The 15586-nt window shown below is 79.3% G+C and overlaps 1 protein-coding gene across 1 annotated transcript in view; it reads right to left on the reverse strand.

Annotated features, from left to right (window-relative positions):
- Positions 1-440: 440 nt before the first annotated feature.
- SGIP1 (SH3GL interacting endocytic adaptor 1) overlaps positions 441-15586 on the reverse strand; it is a 173840-nt gene continuing 158694 nt past the window's right edge. Inside the window, exon 25 of the mRNA XM_048497854.1 lies at positions 441-478. Coding sequence (XP_048353811.1) covers positions 441-478 — 38 coding nt within the window. The remainder of the gene's footprint in view (positions 479-15586) is intronic.

The following is a 15586-nucleotide window of genomic DNA, read 5'->3' on the forward strand; positions in this document are numbered from 1 at the left end:
CTGGTGAGTACTTTATTCTCCATTCTGTTTTTTATTTATATCCCCACTTTTCTTCCCATTGAGGATTTAAAGCTGCATATCCCTTCTTTCACCTTATTCCCATAACAGCTACTCTGTGAGGTAGGTTAGTCAGAGTATGTGTGACTGGTCCAAAGTTGCTCAATTAGCTTGCATGTCAGAGTAGAGATTCAAACTTGGTTCTCACAGATACTACTCCATTATTCAAGCCTCTGTGCCTTACTGTTCCCAAGCCCTTGTCTAGGTATTGGAACCATCTGAATCTCTCAAGAATAGCCAGGCTCTATAATAATGCTGGAAGCATAGGATTTCCCAGTTTTTTAAGATCAGGGAATCAGCTCACACAGACTGAATAAAAGTCTTGCATGCATATCCATCAGGTTGTGCTATAAAACTGATCTGAAACTACGCGTGGAATTCTTCTAGCTGTTGACACTACCCCAATCAGACCAGAAATCGTCTGGAATGGGAATACACAGAACAATGAAAGCTTCAAAGATATGAAAGATGTACATTCCCATAGAAGAGATTATCTGTTTAAGGAGAAGCTAAGGAACGAACATGCTTCCTGAGAGATTCCTAAGAATGGCAGAGGCCTTTCCAGTGTGACCAGGATATTTGGAAGTACACTAAGGGGCTTTCCCCACTTACCATTTGCTGCGCGCTACTCCGGGAAAGTAGCTCAGGGTCCAGCGGCGCTCCCCACTTGCAAGGGTGGCAACCATGCAGCCGCCCCGACGCTGCCGCTCTCCCGCCCCTTCAGCGCGCGTCATTTTTGGCGCTGAAGAAACGGCACCTTCTGACTGCCCCGCGCTCTGAAACACAACCCCGCAGCAGAAATCACTCGTGCTGGGAGCGCGCTGGGAGTAGCATGCCGCAAATGGTAAGTGGGGAAAGCCCCTAACTCTTAGAAGTATTTTGGTTTTGTACTTAGCAAAAATTAGACAGTGCCAGAAAAAGTTACTTTGTGCTTAGAGCTGTCTACATACTAAGGTAAACTATATAGAATATGCACAGTTTGCTGCATTTTTTTCAAGAGAGCTAGATCAGTGAAAAGGGAAGGAAAGTTCTCTCTTCTGACTTTTGGGTAGAGTACAGGGGCATCAGAGAGAGGCAGCAAAACACCTTGAGCTGTCACTGTTTGAGCTGTACCCACTTTGTTTATGGTTTAAACCTTTTTCAGCTGCTGCTGTAGTATATCAGTTAAGCAATCCACCCTTATTCTCTGAAGTGAATCTTGAGCCATGTTGATTTTCAGGACTCAAAGGAACAGAAGGGACACAACAAAAGTCTTTGGGCATTCTCTTCTGTTCAATCACTTGTTCTCCTCAGACCTTCTTTCTAAAATAAATAATTCCATAAAGAGGTTTATTCTGCAGTTCTTACTTCTTCCAACATGTCCTCTGTGTAATCTCATAGATTTTACAACCATATCGATCTCCCTCGTTCTACTGATGCTACAGGAAAAAGGCATTTTCTAGCATACTGCGATGAGCCAAAAATAAATATGCCAAATAAATAAATATGCCATCAAGTTTTATTAACTTTGTTAAAACAGTAGATTGAAAATTTCAAAACATTTTTGTCAATTGATATTTTTCCCAAGTCTAATTTCTACATTCACTGCTGTCGATGTCACAAAGTGAGTGTTTCATATTAAAATGCCCAACATCTACCATGGCTTAGATCTAAAGTTCCTACTTGTGTGAGCAGGACACACTTCAGCTTATACCATGGGGTGCTGATATTTCCCCCTCTGCCCTCACCTCTCTTGTTCTCTCTGCCTCTACCATGTTGAGGGTCTGCCAGAGAAGCTTTTCAAAATGCATAGGGGTAAAAATGGAGAAATAAATAGGCAATTCCCCTTCTTCCCGTTCCATGAGATCTAGGCCTTTAGCTTGAAAGTTTGTTGAATGTACAGAAGCTGAGTAAGACTGTAGGTCTACCAAGGTCAGTATTGTTTACTCTTACTGGCAGCAGTTCTCAAGTGAAAGTCTGCTTAACTACATAGGTTAGAGAATTGAATCTGGGACCTCGTGCATACAGTCCAGATGTTATACCAGTAAACATGATCCGCCCCCTTAGGGCTGTTAGTTGGGGTGTGCATTTGGATATAGCCATGCTCAGGTGGTGGGAGGAGGGGAGATAATGGATCCTTTTTCTGGAGCAGTTACACATCAGGGAAGGCTGCCACCCAGAAATCCCAACACATAGGCCCCTTCTGCACACGCAAAATAATGCGTTTTCAAACCACTTTCACAACTGTTTGCAAGTGGATTTTGCCATTCCGCACAGCTTCAAAGAGCACTGAAAGCAGTTTGAAAGTGCATTGTTCTGCATGTGCGGAATGAGCCTTACTGATTTCTGTAATTATCAAGGAAAGTTGTTAAGCTTATGCTATAGGACTTATTGAGACAACCAGATTTACACTGTGATATCCACAGAAGACTTGTGTATCTGACAGGGGAGACCATGTATTTGATTCAGAGGTTGTCATATTTTTGTCAAGGACAATATTTCAGTGCTGGGTGAATTTTTTTCAGAATGTTGTTGTTTTTTTTACTTCCACAGTGAAGTGATTCTTAAATCACATAGTCATGGATTAGTCATGTTGACTGAACTTATGTTAGGTATAGCCCAAAATGAGTAATTTGTGAGTATTATTGTGAGCACACATCATTGTTTGTTCCATAGAACCACTTTGGGAGTTAAAATATTGAAAATTCTATATACCACCTACTTGGTAATCAACAGGCATGAGCAGGAATACACCAACATACATGTTTAGATAAAATACTATTAACTATTGTTATAACAATGAATACTTGAGAAATCTGTGATTATATCTCTTAAAGATATTTTCGTATTGGAATGCAGTTTTAGGCAGAGGCGGAGCAAGGGGAAACTCCGCCCGGGGCATGCACTGTGCCCCTGCTGAGGCTGTGCCCACCCCGGCACACCCTGCCACATCTTCGCTGTGGCTCCGCCCAGGGCATCACACCCCACCCCTCTGGTGCTACACCTCTAGATTTAGGTCCTGCCAGTTTCTCTAGGGCATCATTGGGGAAGGGAGGGAAGGAGGACAGAAATTAACTGCTACCATTTTCCTGATTGAAATTGCCCTTGAAAACCTGCAGTGTTTTTATTGTGCAGAGGGAAAAAATAAGTATAGGTACTTGAAACCTCAACAGCAGCTAACAAGAAAAAGGGAGAGACTAAATTCTGAGAAAACAGCATGGGAAAGTGTTAGAAGTGAAGGACTTTGCCCTGTCTGTTAACCTCAGACTTCAGAGGGGCCTATGAGAGAGTAAGAGAGATAGATGGGTCAGGACACTTTCCTTTCCTCAATTGCTCTGACACTGTTGCTTTGATGTGTAGATTGCTACTCTCAGGGAAAAATGTCTTTCCTTCCTCTTTCACACCTTGTCTCCACACACTCTTCTCTGCCACCATGAAAGCAGAACGTGGATCCTGCATCTCCATCCATCCTGAAATGAAATAACCATGAATCTATAAAGCATGTCCTACTTTACAGGCAGCACCAAAAAAATCAAGCATCACATGCTTCCTGGCGCATCAGTGGCGCAAAAACATGTTTGAAAAACAGGGATCCTCGAGGATGATCATGATTTCTGCACCAAGTCACCCCCAAACCACCATCACATCACACCTCAAGCTCTCACACATATGTCTGACCACAGCAATCACGCATCACATGCTCCCTGGCGCACCAGTGGTGCAAAAACATGTTTAAAATCAGGAATATTCAAGGAGTCCCGTGATTTCTGCACCAAGCCAACCCAAACCACCATCACAGCACACCTCAAGCCCTTAGCCACAGCTCTGACCACAGAAATTTGTGGCACATGCTCCCTGGCGAACCAGTGGCACAAAAACATGTTTAAAACAGGGATCCTCGAGGATGACCATGATTTCTGCACCATGTCACCCCCAAATCACCATCAAATCACAGCTCAAGCCCTCACACACATATGTGACCAAAACAATCATGCGTCATATGCTCCCTGGCGCACCAGTGGCGCAAAAACATGTTTAAAGCAGGGATCCTCGAGGATGACCAAGATTTATGCACCATGTGCATGCACCCCCCTGCATGTCCGGATGCTCCCCTGCATGTCCAGACGCCCCCCTTGTTTGTCCGGACGCCTCCCATGCGTGTCCGGACAGGCCCCCTGCGTGTCCGGACGCCCCCCATGCATGTCTGGATGCCTCCCATGTGTGTCCGGACAGGCCCGCCTGTGTGTCCGGATGCCCCCATGCGTGTCCGGACAACCCCATGCTTGTCCGGATGCCCCCATGTGTGTCCAGGCGGCCCCCTTGTTTGTCCAGACGCCCCCCATGCTTGTCCGGACAGACCCCCTTTTGTTTCCGGACGCCCCCCTGCGTGTCCGGACGCCCCCCTTCGTGTCCAGATGCCACAGCTGTCCGGACAGGCCCCCCTGTGTCCGGACAGGCCCCCCTGCGTGTCTGGATGCCCCCTTCATGTCCGGACTGCCCCCCTGCATGTCCAGACAACCCCATGCGTTTCCGGATGCCCCACCTGTTTGTCTGGATCAGGGGTAGGGAACCTGTGGCTCTCCAGATGTTCAGGAACTACAATTCCCATCAGCCCCTACCAGCATGGCCAATTGGCCATGCTGACATGGGGTGGGGGGGGGGGGGGGTGGGGGGGGGGGGGGGGGGGGGGGGGTAAACGGGGGAGGGGGGGGGGGGGGGTGGGGGGGGGGGGGGGTGGGGGGGGGGGGGGGAGGGGGGGGGAGGGGGTGGGGGGGGGGGGGGGTGGGGGGGGGGGGGGGTGGGGGGGGGGGGGGGTGGGGGGGGGGGGGGGTGGGGGGGGGGGGGGGTGGGGGGGGGGGGGGGTGGGGGGGGGGGGGGGTGGGGGGGGGGGGGGGTGGGGGGGGGGGGGGGTGGGGGGGGGGGGGGGTGGGGGGGGGGGGGGGTGGGGGGGGGGGGGGGTGGGGGGGGGGGGGGGTGGGGGGGGGGGGGGGTGGGGGGGGGGGGGGGTGGGGGGGGGGGGGGGTGGGGGGGGGGGGGGGTGGGGGGGGGGGGGGGTGGGGGGGGGGGGGGGTGGGGGGGGGGGGGGGTGGGGGGGGGGGGGGGTGGGGGGGGGGGGGGGTGGGGGGGGGGGGGGGTGGGGGGGGGGGGGGGTGGGGGGGGGGGGGGGTGGGGGGGGGGGGGGGTGGGGGGGGGGGGGGGTGGGGGGGGGGGGGGGTGGGGGGGGGGGGGGGTGGGGGGGGGGGGGGGTGGGGGGGGGGGGGGGTGGGGGGGGGGGGGGGTGGGGGGGGGGGGGGGTGGGGGGGGGGGGGGGTGGGGGGGGGGGGGGGTGGGGGGGGGGGGGGGTGGGGGGGGGGGGGGGTGGGGGGGGGGGGGGGTGGGGGGGGGGGGGGGTGGGGGGGGGGGGGGGTGGGGGGGGGGGGGGGTGGGGGGGGGGGGGGGTGGGGGGGGGGGGGGGTGGGGGGGGGGGGGGGTGGGGGGGGGGGGGGGTGGGGGGGGGGGGGGGTGGGGGGGGGGGGGGGTGGGGGGGGGGGGGGGTGGGGGGGGGGGGGGGTGGGGGGGGGGGGGGGTGGGGGGGGGGGGGGGTGGGGGGGGGGGGGGGTGGGGGGGGGGGGGGGTGGGGGGGGGGGGGGGTGGGGGGGGGGGGGGGTGGGGGGGGGGGGGGGTGGGGGGGGGGGGGGGTGGGGGGGGGGGGGGGTGGGGGGGGGGGGGGGTGGGGGGGGGGGGGGGTGGGGGGGGGGGGGGGTGGGGGGGGGGGGGGGTGGGGGGGGGGGGGGGTGGGGGGGGGGGGGGGTGGGGGGGGGGGGGGGTGGGGGGGGGGGGGGGTGGGGGGGGGGGGGGGTGGGGGGGGGGGGGGGTGGGGGGGGGGGGGGGTGGGGGGGGGGGGGGGTGGGGGGGGGGGGGGGTGGGGGGGGGGGGGGGTGGGGGGGGGGGGGGGTGGGGGGGGGGGGGGGTGGGGGGGGGGGGGGGTGGGGGGGGGGGGGGGTGGGGGGGGGGGGGGGTGGGGGGGGGGGGGGGTGGGGGGGGGGGGGGGTGGGGGGGGGGGGGGGTGGGGGGGGGGGGGGGTGGGGGGGGGGGGGGGTGGGGGGGGGGGGGGGTGGGGGGGGGGGGGGGTGGGGGGGGGGGGGGGTGGGGGGGGGGGGGGGTGGGGGGGGGGGGGGGTGGGGGGGGGGGGGGGTGGGGGGGGGGGGGGGTGGGGGGGGGGGGGGGTGGGGGGGGGGGGGGGTGGGGGGGGGGGGGGGTGGGGGGGGGGGGGGGTGGGGGGGGGGGGGGGTGGGGGGGGGGGGGGGTGGGGGGGGGGGGGGGTGGGGGGGGGGGGGGGTGGGGGGGGGGGGGGGTGGGGGGGGGGGGGGGTGGGGGGGGGGGGGGGTGGGGGGGGGGGGGGGTGGGGGGGGGGGGGGGTGGGGGGGGGGGGGGGTGGGGGGGGGGGGGGGTGGGGGGGGGGGGGGGTGGGGGGGGGGGGGGGTGGGGGGGGGGGGGGGTGGGGGGGGGGGGGGGTGGGGGGGGGGGGGGGTGGGGGGGGGGGGGGGTGGGGGGGGGGGGGGGTGGGGGGGGGGGGGGGTGGGGGGGGGGGGGGGTGGGGGGGGGGGGGGGTGGGGGGGGGGGGGGGTGGGGGGGGGGGGGGGTGGGGGGGGGGGGGGGTGGGGGGGGGGGGGGGTGGGGGGGGGGGGGGGTGGGGGGGGGGGGGGGTGGGGGGGGGGGGGGGTGGGGGGGGGGGGGGGTGGGGGGGGGGGGGGGTGGGGGGGGGGGGGGGTGGGGGGGGGGGGGGGTGGGGGGGGGGGGGGGTGGGGGGGGGGGGGGGTGGGGGGGGGGGGGGGTGGGGGGGGGGGGGGGTGGGGGGGGGGGGGGGTGGGGGGGGGGGGGGGTGGGGGGGGGGGGGGGTGGGGGGGGGGGGGGGTGGGGGGGGGGGGGGGTGGGGGGGGGGGGGGGTGGGGGGGGGGGGGGGTGGGGGGGGGGGGGGGTGGGGGGGGGGGGGGGTGGGGGGGGGGGGGGGTGGGGGGGGGGGGGGGTGGGGGGGGGGGGGGGTGGGGGGGGGGGGGGGTGGGGGGGGGGGGGGGTGGGGGGGGGGGGGGGTGGGGGGGGGGGGGGGTGGGGGGGGGGGGGGGTGGGGGGGGGGGGGGGTGGGGGGGGGGGGGGGTGGGGGGGGGGGGGGGTGGGGGGGGGGGGGGGTGGGGGGGGGGGGGGGTGGGGGGGGGGGGGGGTGGGGGGGGGGGGGGGTGGGGGGGGGGGGGGGTGGGGGGGGGGGGGGGTGGGGGGGGGGGGGGGTGGGGGGGGGGGGGGGTGGGGGGGGGGGGGGGTGGGGGGGGGGGGGGGTGGGGGGGGGGGGGGGTGGGGGGGGGGGGGGGTGGGGGGGGGGGGGGGTGGGGGGGGGGGGGGGTGGGGGGGGGGGGGGGTGGGGGGGGGGGGGGGTGGGGGGGGGGGGGGGTGGGGGGGGGGGGGGGTGGGGGGGGGGGGGGGTGGGGGGGGGGGGGGGTGGGGGGGGGGGGGGGTGGGGGGGGGGGGGGGTGGGGGGGGGGGGGGGTGGGGGGGGGGGGGGGTGGGGGGGGGGGGGGGTGGGGGGGGGGGGGGGTGGGGGGGGGGGGGGGTGGGGGGGGGGGGGGGTGGGGGGGGGGGGGGGTGGGGGGGGGGGGGGGTGGGGGGGGGGGGGGGTGGGGGGGGGGGGGGGTGGGGGGGGGGGGGGGTGGGGGGGGGGGGGGGTGGGGGGGGGGGGGGGTGGGGGGGGGGGGGGGTGGGGGGGGGGGGGGGTGGGGGGGGGGGGGGGTGGGGGGGGGGGGGGGTGGGGGGGGGGGGGGGTGGGGGGGGGGGGGGGTGGGGGGGGGGGGGGGTGGGGGGGGGGGGGGGTGGGGGGGGGGGGGGGTGGGGGGGGGGGGGGGTGGGGGGGGGGGGGGGTGGGGGGGGGGGGGGGTGGGGGGGGGGGGGGGTGGGGGGGGGGGGGGGTGGGGGGGGGGGGGGGTGGGGGGGGGGGGGGGTGGGGGGGGGGGGGGGTGGGGGGGGGGGGGGGTGGGGGGGGGGGGGGGTGGGGGGGGGGGGGGGTGGGGGGGGGGGGGGGTGGGGGGGGGGGGGGGTGGGGGGGGGGGGGGGTGGGGGGGGGGGGGGGTGGGGGGGGGGGGGGGTGGGGGGGGGGGGGGGTGGGGGGGGGGGGGGGTGGGGGGGGGGGGGGGTGGGGGGGGGGGGGGGTGGGGGGGGGGGGGGGTGGGGGGGGGGGGGGGTGGGGGGGGGGGGGGGTGGGGGGGGGGGGGGGTGGGGGGGGGGGGGGGTGGGGGGGGGGGGGGGTGGGGGGGGGGGGGGGTGGGGGGGGGGGGGGGTGGGGGGGGGGGGGGGTGGGGGGGGGGGGGGGTGGGGGGGGGGGGGGGTGGGGGGGGGGGGGGGTGGGGGGGGGGGGGGGTGGGGGGGGGGGGGGGTGGGGGGGGGGGGGGGTGGGGGGGGGGGGGGGTGGGGGGGGGGGGGGGTGGGGGGGGGGGGGGGTGGGGGGGGGGGGGGGTGGGGGGGGGGGGGGGTGGGGGGGGGGGGGGGTGGGGGGGGGGGGGGGTGGGGGGGGGGGGGGGTGGGGGGGGGGGGGGGTGGGGGGGGGGGGGGGTGGGGGGGGGGGGGGGTGGGGGGGGGGGGGGGTGGGGGGGGGGGGGGGTGGGGGGGGGGGGGGGTGGGGGGGGGGGGGGGTGGGGGGGGGGGGGGGTGGGGGGGGGGGGGGGTGGGGGGGGGGGGGGGTGGGGGGGGGGGGGGGTGGGGGGGGGGGGGGGTGGGGGGGGGGGGGGGTGGGGGGGGGGGGGGGTGGGGGGGGGGGGGGGTGGGGGGGGGGGGGGGTGGGGGGGGGGGGGGGTGGGGGGGGGGGGGGGTGGGGGGGGGGGGGGGTGGGGGGGGGGGGGGGTGGGGGGGGGGGGGGGTGGGGGGGGGGGGGGGTGGGGGGGGGGGGGGGTGGGGGGGGGGGGGGGTGGGGGGGGGGGGGGGTGGGGGGGGGGGGGGGTGGGGGGGGGGGGGGGTGGGGGGGGGGGGGGGTGGGGGGGGGGGGGGGTGGGGGGGGGGGGGGGTGGGGGGGGGGGGGGGTGGGGGGGGGGGGGGGTGGGGGGGGGGGGGGGTGGGGGGGGGGGGGGGTGGGGGGGGGGGGGGGTGGGGGGGGGGGGGGGTGGGGGGGGGGGGGGGTGGGGGGGGGGGGGGGTGGGGGGGGGGGGGGGTGGGGGGGGGGGGGGGTGGGGGGGGGGGGGGGTGGGGGGGGGGGGGGGTGGGGGGGGGGGGGGGTGGGGGGGGGGGGGGGTGGGGGGGGGGGGGGGTGGGGGGGGGGGGGGGTGGGGGGGGGGGGGGGTGGGGGGGGGGGGGGGTGGGGGGGGGGGGGGGTGGGGGGGGGGGGGGGTGGGGGGGGGGGGGGGTGGGGGGGGGGGGGGGTGGGGGGGGGGGGGGGTGGGGGGGGGGGGGGGTGGGGGGGGGGGGGGGTGGGGGGGGGGGGGGGTGGGGGGGGGGGGGGGTGGGGGGGGGGGGGGGTGGGGGGGGGGGGGGGTGGGGGGGGGGGGGGGTGGGGGGGGGGGGGGGTGGGGGGGGGGGGGGGTGGGGGGGGGGGGGGGTGGGGGGGGGGGGGGGTGGGGGGGGGGGGGGGTGGGGGGGGGGGGGGGTGGGGGGGGGGGGGGGTGGGGGGGGGGGGGGGTGGGGGGGGGGGGGGGTGGGGGGGGGGGGGGGTGGGGGGGGGGGGGGGTGGGGGGGGGGGGGGGTGGGGGGGGGGGGGGGTGGGGGGGGGGGGGGGTGGGGGGGGGGGGGGGTGGGGGGGGGGGGGGGTGGGGGGGGGGGGGGGTGGGGGGGGGGGGGGGTGGGGGGGGGGGGGGGTGGGGGGGGGGGGGGGTGGGGGGGGGGGGGGGTGGGGGGGGGGGGGGGTGGGGGGGGGGGGGGGTGGGGGGGGGGGGGGGTGGGGGGGGGGGGGGGTGGGGGGGGGGGGGGGTGGGGGGGGGGGGGGGTGGGGGGGGGGGGGGGTGGGGGGGGGGGGGGGTGGGGGGGGGGGGGGGTGGGGGGGGGGGGGGGTGGGGGGGGGGGGGGGTGGGGGGGGGGGGGGGTGGGGGGGGGGGGGGGTGGGGGGGGGGGGGGGTGGGGGGGGGGGGGGGTGGGGGGGGGGGGGGGTGGGGGGGGGGGGGGGTGGGGGGGGGGGGGGGTGGGGGGGGGGGGGGGTGGGGGGGGGGGGGGGTGGGGGGGGGGGGGGGTGGGGGGGGGGGGGGGTGGGGGGGGGGGGGGGTGGGGGGGGGGGGGGGTGGGGGGGGGGGGGGGTGGGGGGGGGGGGGGGTGGGGGGGGGGGGGGGTGGGGGGGGGGGGGGGTGGGGGGGGGGGGGGGTGGGGGGGGGGGGGGGTGGGGGGGGGGGGGGGTGGGGGGGGGGGGGGGTGGGGGGGGGGGGGGGTGGGGGGGGGGGGGGGTGGGGGGGGGGGGGGGTGGGGGGGGGGGGGGGTGGGGGGGGGGGGGGGTGGGGGGGGGGGGGGGTGGGGGGGGGGGGGGGTGGGGGGGGGGGGGGGTGGGGGGGGGGGGGGGTGGGGGGGGGGGGGGGTGGGGGGGGGGGGGGGTGGGGGGGGGGGGGGGTGGGGGGGGGGGGGGGTGGGGGGGGGGGGGGGTGGGGGGGGGGGGGGGTGGGGGGGGGGGGGGGTGGGGGGGGGGGGGGGTGGGGGGGGGGGGGGGTGGGGGGGGGGGGGGGTGGGGGGGGGGGGGGGTGGGGGGGGGGGGGGGTGGGGGGGGGGGGGGGTGGGGGGGGGGGGGGGTGGGGGGGGGGGGGGGTGGGGGGGGGGGGGGGTGGGGGGGGGGGGGGGTGGGGGGGGGGGGGGGTGGGGGGGGGGGGGGGTGGGGGGGGGGGGGGGTGGGGGGGGGGGGGGGTGGGGGGGGGGGGGGGTGGGGGGGGGGGGGGGTGGGGGGGGGGGGGGGTGGGGGGGGGGGGGGGTGGGGGGGGGGGGGGGTGGGGGGGGGGGGGGGTGGGGGGGGGGGGGGGTGGGGGGGGGGGGGGGTGGGGGGGGGGGGGGGTGGGGGGGGGGGGGGGTGGGGGGGGGGGGGGGTGGGGGGGGGGGGGGGTGGGGGGGGGGGGGGGTGGGGGGGGGGGGGGGTGGGGGGGGGGGGGGGTGGGGGGGGGGGGGGGTGGGGGGGGGGGGGGGTGGGGGGGGGGGGGGGTGGGGGGGGGGGGGGGTGGGGGGGGGGGGGGGTGGGGGGGGGGGGGGGTGGGGGGGGGGGGGGGTGGGGGGGGGGGGGGGTGGGGGGGGGGGGGGGTGGGGGGGGGGGGGGGTGGGGGGGGGGGGGGGTGGGGGGGGGGGGGGGTGGGGGGGGGGGGGGGTGGGGGGGGGGGGGGGTGGGGGGGGGGGGGGGTGGGGGGGGGGGGGGGTGGGGGGGGGGGGGGGTGGGGGGGGGGGGGGGTGGGGGGGGGGGGGGGTGGGGGGGGGGGGGGGTGGGGGGGGGGGGGGGTGGGGGGGGGGGGGGGTGGGGGGGGGGGGGGGTGGGGGGGGGGGGGGGTGGGGGGGGGGGGGGGTGGGGGGGGGGGGGGGTGGGGGGGGGGGGGGGTGGGGGGGGGGGGGGGTGGGGGGGGGGGGGGGTGGGGGGGGGGGGGGGTGGGGGGGGGGGGGGGTGGGGGGGGGGGGGGGTGGGGGGGGGGGGGGGTGGGGGGGGGGGGGGGTGGGGGGGGGGGGGGGTGGGGGGGGGGGGGGGTGGGGGGGGGGGGGGGTGGGGGGGGGGGGGGGTGGGGGGGGGGGGGGGTGGGGGGGGGGGGGGGTGGGGGGGGGGGGGGGTGGGGGGGGGGGGGGGTGGGGGGGGGGGGGGGTGGGGGGGGGGGGGGGTGGGGGGGGGGGGGGGTGGGGGGGGGGGGGGGTGGGGGGGGGGGGGGGTGGGGGGGGGGGGGGGTGGGGGGGGGGGGGGGTGGGGGGGGGGGGGGGTGGGGGGGGGGGGGGGTGGGGGGGGGGGGGGGTGGGGGGGGGGGGGGGTGGGGGGGGGGGGGGGTGGGGGGGGGGGGGGGTGGGGGGGGGGGGGGGTGGGGGGGGGGGGGGGTGGGGGGGGGGGGGGGTGGGGGGGGGGGGGGGTGGGGGGGGGGGGGGGTGGGGGGGGGGGGGGGTGGGGGGGGGGGGGGGTGGGGGGGGGGGGGGGTGGGGGGGGGGGGGGGTGGGGGGGGGGGGGGGTGGGGGGGGGGGGGGGTGGGGGGGGGGGGGGGTGGGGGGGGGGGGGGGTGGGGGGGGGGGGGGGTGGGGGGGGGGGGGGGTGGGGGGGGGGGGGGGTGGGGGGGGGGGGGGGTGGGGGGGGGGGGGGGTGGGGGGGGGGGGGGGTGGGGGGGGGGGGGGGTGGGGGGGGGGGGGGGTGGGGGGGGGGGGGGGTGGGGGGGGGGGGGGGTGGGGGGGGGGGGGGGTGGGGGGGGGGGGGGGTGGGGGGGGGGGGGGGTGGGGGGGGGGGGGGGTGGGGGGGGGGGGGGGTGGGGGGGGGGGGGGGTGGGGGGGGGGGGGGGTGGGGGGGGGGGGGGGTGGGGGGGGGGGGGGGTGGGGGGGGGGGGGGGTGGGGGGGGGGGGGGGTGGGGGGGGGGGGGGGTGGGGGGGGGGGGGGGTGGGGGGGGGGGGGGGTGGGGGGGGGGGGGGGTGGGGGGGGGGGGGGGTGGGGGGGGGGGGGGGTGGGGGGGGGGGGGGGTGGGGGGGGGGGGGGGTGGGGGGGGGGGGGGGTGGGGGGGGGGGGGGGTGGGGGGGGGGGGGGGTGGGGGGGGGGGGGGGTGGGGGGGGGGGGGGGTGGGGGGGGGGGGGGGTGGGGGGGGGGGGGGGTGGGGGGGGGGGGGGGTGGGGGGGGGGGGGGGTGGGGGGGGGGGGGGGTGGGGGGGGGGGGGGGTGGGGGGGGGGGGGGGTGGGGGGGGGGGGGGGTGGGGGGGGGGGGGGGTGGGGGGGGGGGGGGGTGGGGGGGGGGGGGGGTGGGGGGGGGGGGGGGTGGGGGGGGGGGGGGGTGGGGGGGGGGGGGGGTGGGGGGGGGGGGGGGTGGGGGGGGGGGGGGGTGGGGGGGGGGGGGGGTGGGGGGGGGGGGGGGTGGGGGGGGGGGGGGGTGGGGGGGGGGGGGGGTGGGGGGGGGGGGGGGTGGGGGGGGGGGGGGGTGGGGGGGGGGGGGGGTGGGGGGGGGGGGGGGTGGGGGGGGGGGGGGGTGGGGGGGGGGGGGGGTGGGGGGGGGGGGGGGTGGGGGGGGGGGGGGGTGGGGGGGGGGGGGGGTGGGGGGGGGGGGGGGTGGGGGGGGGGGGGGGTGGGGGGGGGGGGGGGTGGGGGGGGGGGGGGGTGGGGGGGGGGGGGGGTGGGGGGGGGGGGGGGTGGGGGGGGGGGGGGGTGGGGGGGGGGGGGGGTGGGGGGGGGGGGGGGTGGGGGGGGGGGGGGGTGGGGGGGGGGGGGGGTGGGGGGGGGGGGGGGTGGGGGGGGGGGGGGGTGGGGGGGGGGGGGGGTGGGGGGGGGGGGGGGTGGGGGGGGGGGGGGGTGGGGGGGGGGGGGGGTGGGGGGGGGGGGGGGTGGGGGGGGGGGGGGGTGGGGGGGGGGGGGGGTGGGGGGGGGGGGGGGTGGGGGGGGGGGGGGGTGGGGGGGGGGGGGGGTGGGGGGGGGGGGGGGTGGGGGGGGGGGGGGGTGGGGGGGGGGGGGGGTGGGGGGGGGGGGGGGTGGGGGGGGGGGGGGGTGGGGGGGGGGGGGGGTGGGGGGGGGGGGGGGTGGGGGGGGGGGGGGGTGGGGGGGGGGGGGGGTGGGGGGGGGGGGGGGTGGGGGGGGGGGGGGGTGGGGGGGGGGGGGGGTGGGGGGGGGGGGGGGTGGGGGGGGGGGGGGGTGGGGGGGGGGGGGGGTGGGGGGGGGGGGGGGTGGGGGGGGGGGGGGGTGGGGGGGGGGGGGGGTGGGGGGGGGGGGGGGTGGGGGGGGGGGGGGGTGGGGGGGGGGGGGGGTGGGGGGGGGGGGGGGTGGGGGGGGGGGGGGGTGGGGGGGGGGGGGGGTGGGGGGGGGGGGGGGTGGGGGGGGGGGGGGGTGGGGGGGGGGGGGGGTGGGGGGGGGGGGGGGTGGGGGGGGGGGGGGGTGGGGGGGGGGGGGGGTGGGGGGGGGGGGGGGTGGGGGGGGGGGGGGGTGGGGGGGGGGGGGGGTGGGGGGGGGGGGGGGTGGGGGGGGGGGGGGGTGGGGGGGGGGGGGGGTGGGGGGGGGGGGGGGTGGGGGGGGGGGGGGGTGGGGGGGGGGGGGGGTGGGGGGGGGGGGGGGTGGGGGGGGGGGGGGGTGGGGGGGGGGGGGGGTGGGGGGGGGGGGGGGTGGGGGGGGGGGGGGGTGGGGGGGGGGGGGGGTGGGGGGGGGGGGGGGTGGGGGGGGGGGGGGGTGGGGGGGGGGGGGGGTGGGGGGGGGGGGGGGTGGGGGGGGGGGGGGGTGGGGGGGGGGGGGGGTGGGGGGGGGGGGGGGTGGGGGGGGGGGGGGGTGGGGGGGGGGGGGGGTGGGGGGGGGGGGGGGTGGGGGGGGGGGGGGGTGGGGGGGGGGGGGGGTGGGGGGGGGGGGGGGTGGGGGGGGGGGGGGGTGGGGGGGGGGGGGGGTGGGGGGGGGGGGGGGTGGGGGGGGGGGGGGGTGGGGGGGGGGGGGGGTGGGGGGGGGGGGGGGTGGGGGGGGGGGGGGGTGGGGGGGGGGGGGGGTGGGGGGGGGGGGGGGTGGGGGGGGGGGGGGGTGGGGGGGGGGGGGGGTGGGGGGGGGGGGGGGTGGGGGGGGGGGGGGGTGGGGGGGGGGGGGGGTGGGGGGGGGGGGGGGTGGGGGGGGGGGGGGGTGGGGGGGGGGGGGGGTGGGGGGGGGGGGGGGTGGGGGGGGGGGGGGGTGGGGGGGGGGGGGGGTGGGGGGGGGGGGGGGTGGGGGGGGGGGGGGGTGGGGGGGGGGGGGGGTGGGGGGGGGGGGGGGTGGGGGGGGGGGGGGGTGGGGGGGGGGGGGGGTGGGGGGGGGGGGGGGTGGGGGGGGGGGGGGGTGGGGGGGGGGGGGGGTGGGGGGGGGGGGGGGTGGGGGGGGGGGGGGGTGGGGGGGGGGGGGGGTGGGGGGGGGGGGGGGTGGGGGGGGGGGGGGGTGGGGGGGGGGGGGGGTGGGGGGGGGGGGGGGTGGGGGGGGGGGGGGGTGGGGGGGGGGGGGGGTGGGGGGGGGGGGGGGTGGGGGGGGGGGGGGGTGGGGGGGGGGGGGGGTGGGGGGGGGGGGGGGTGGGGGGGGGGGGGGGTGGGGGGGGGGGGGGGTGGGGGGGGGGGGGGGTGGGGGGGGGGGGGGGTGGGGGGGGGGGGGGGTGGGGGGGGGGGGGGGTGGGGGGGGGGGGGGGTGGGGGGGGGGGGGGGTGGGGGGGGGGGGGGGTGGGGGGGGGGGGGGGTGGGGGGGGGGGGGGGTGGGGGGGGGGGGGGGTGGGGGGGGGGGGGGGTGGGGGGGGGGGGGGGTGGGGGGGGGGGGGGGTGGGGGGGGGGGGGGGTGGGGGGGGGGGGGGGTGGGGGGGGGGGGGGGTGGGGGGGGGGGGGGGTGGGGGGGGGGGGGGGTGGGGGGGGGGGGGGGTGGGGGGGGGGGGGGGTGGGGGGGGGGGGGGGTGGGGGGGGGGGGGGGTGGGGGGGGGGGGGGGTGGGGGGGGGGGGGG

The sequence above is a fragment of the Sphaerodactylus townsendi genome, linkage group LG05 (genome assembly GCF_021028975.2).
Source record: "Sphaerodactylus townsendi isolate TG3544 linkage group LG05, MPM_Stown_v2.3, whole genome shotgun sequence".
NCBI classification, from domain to species: Eukaryota; Metazoa; Chordata; class Lepidosauria; order Squamata; family Sphaerodactylidae; genus Sphaerodactylus; species Sphaerodactylus townsendi.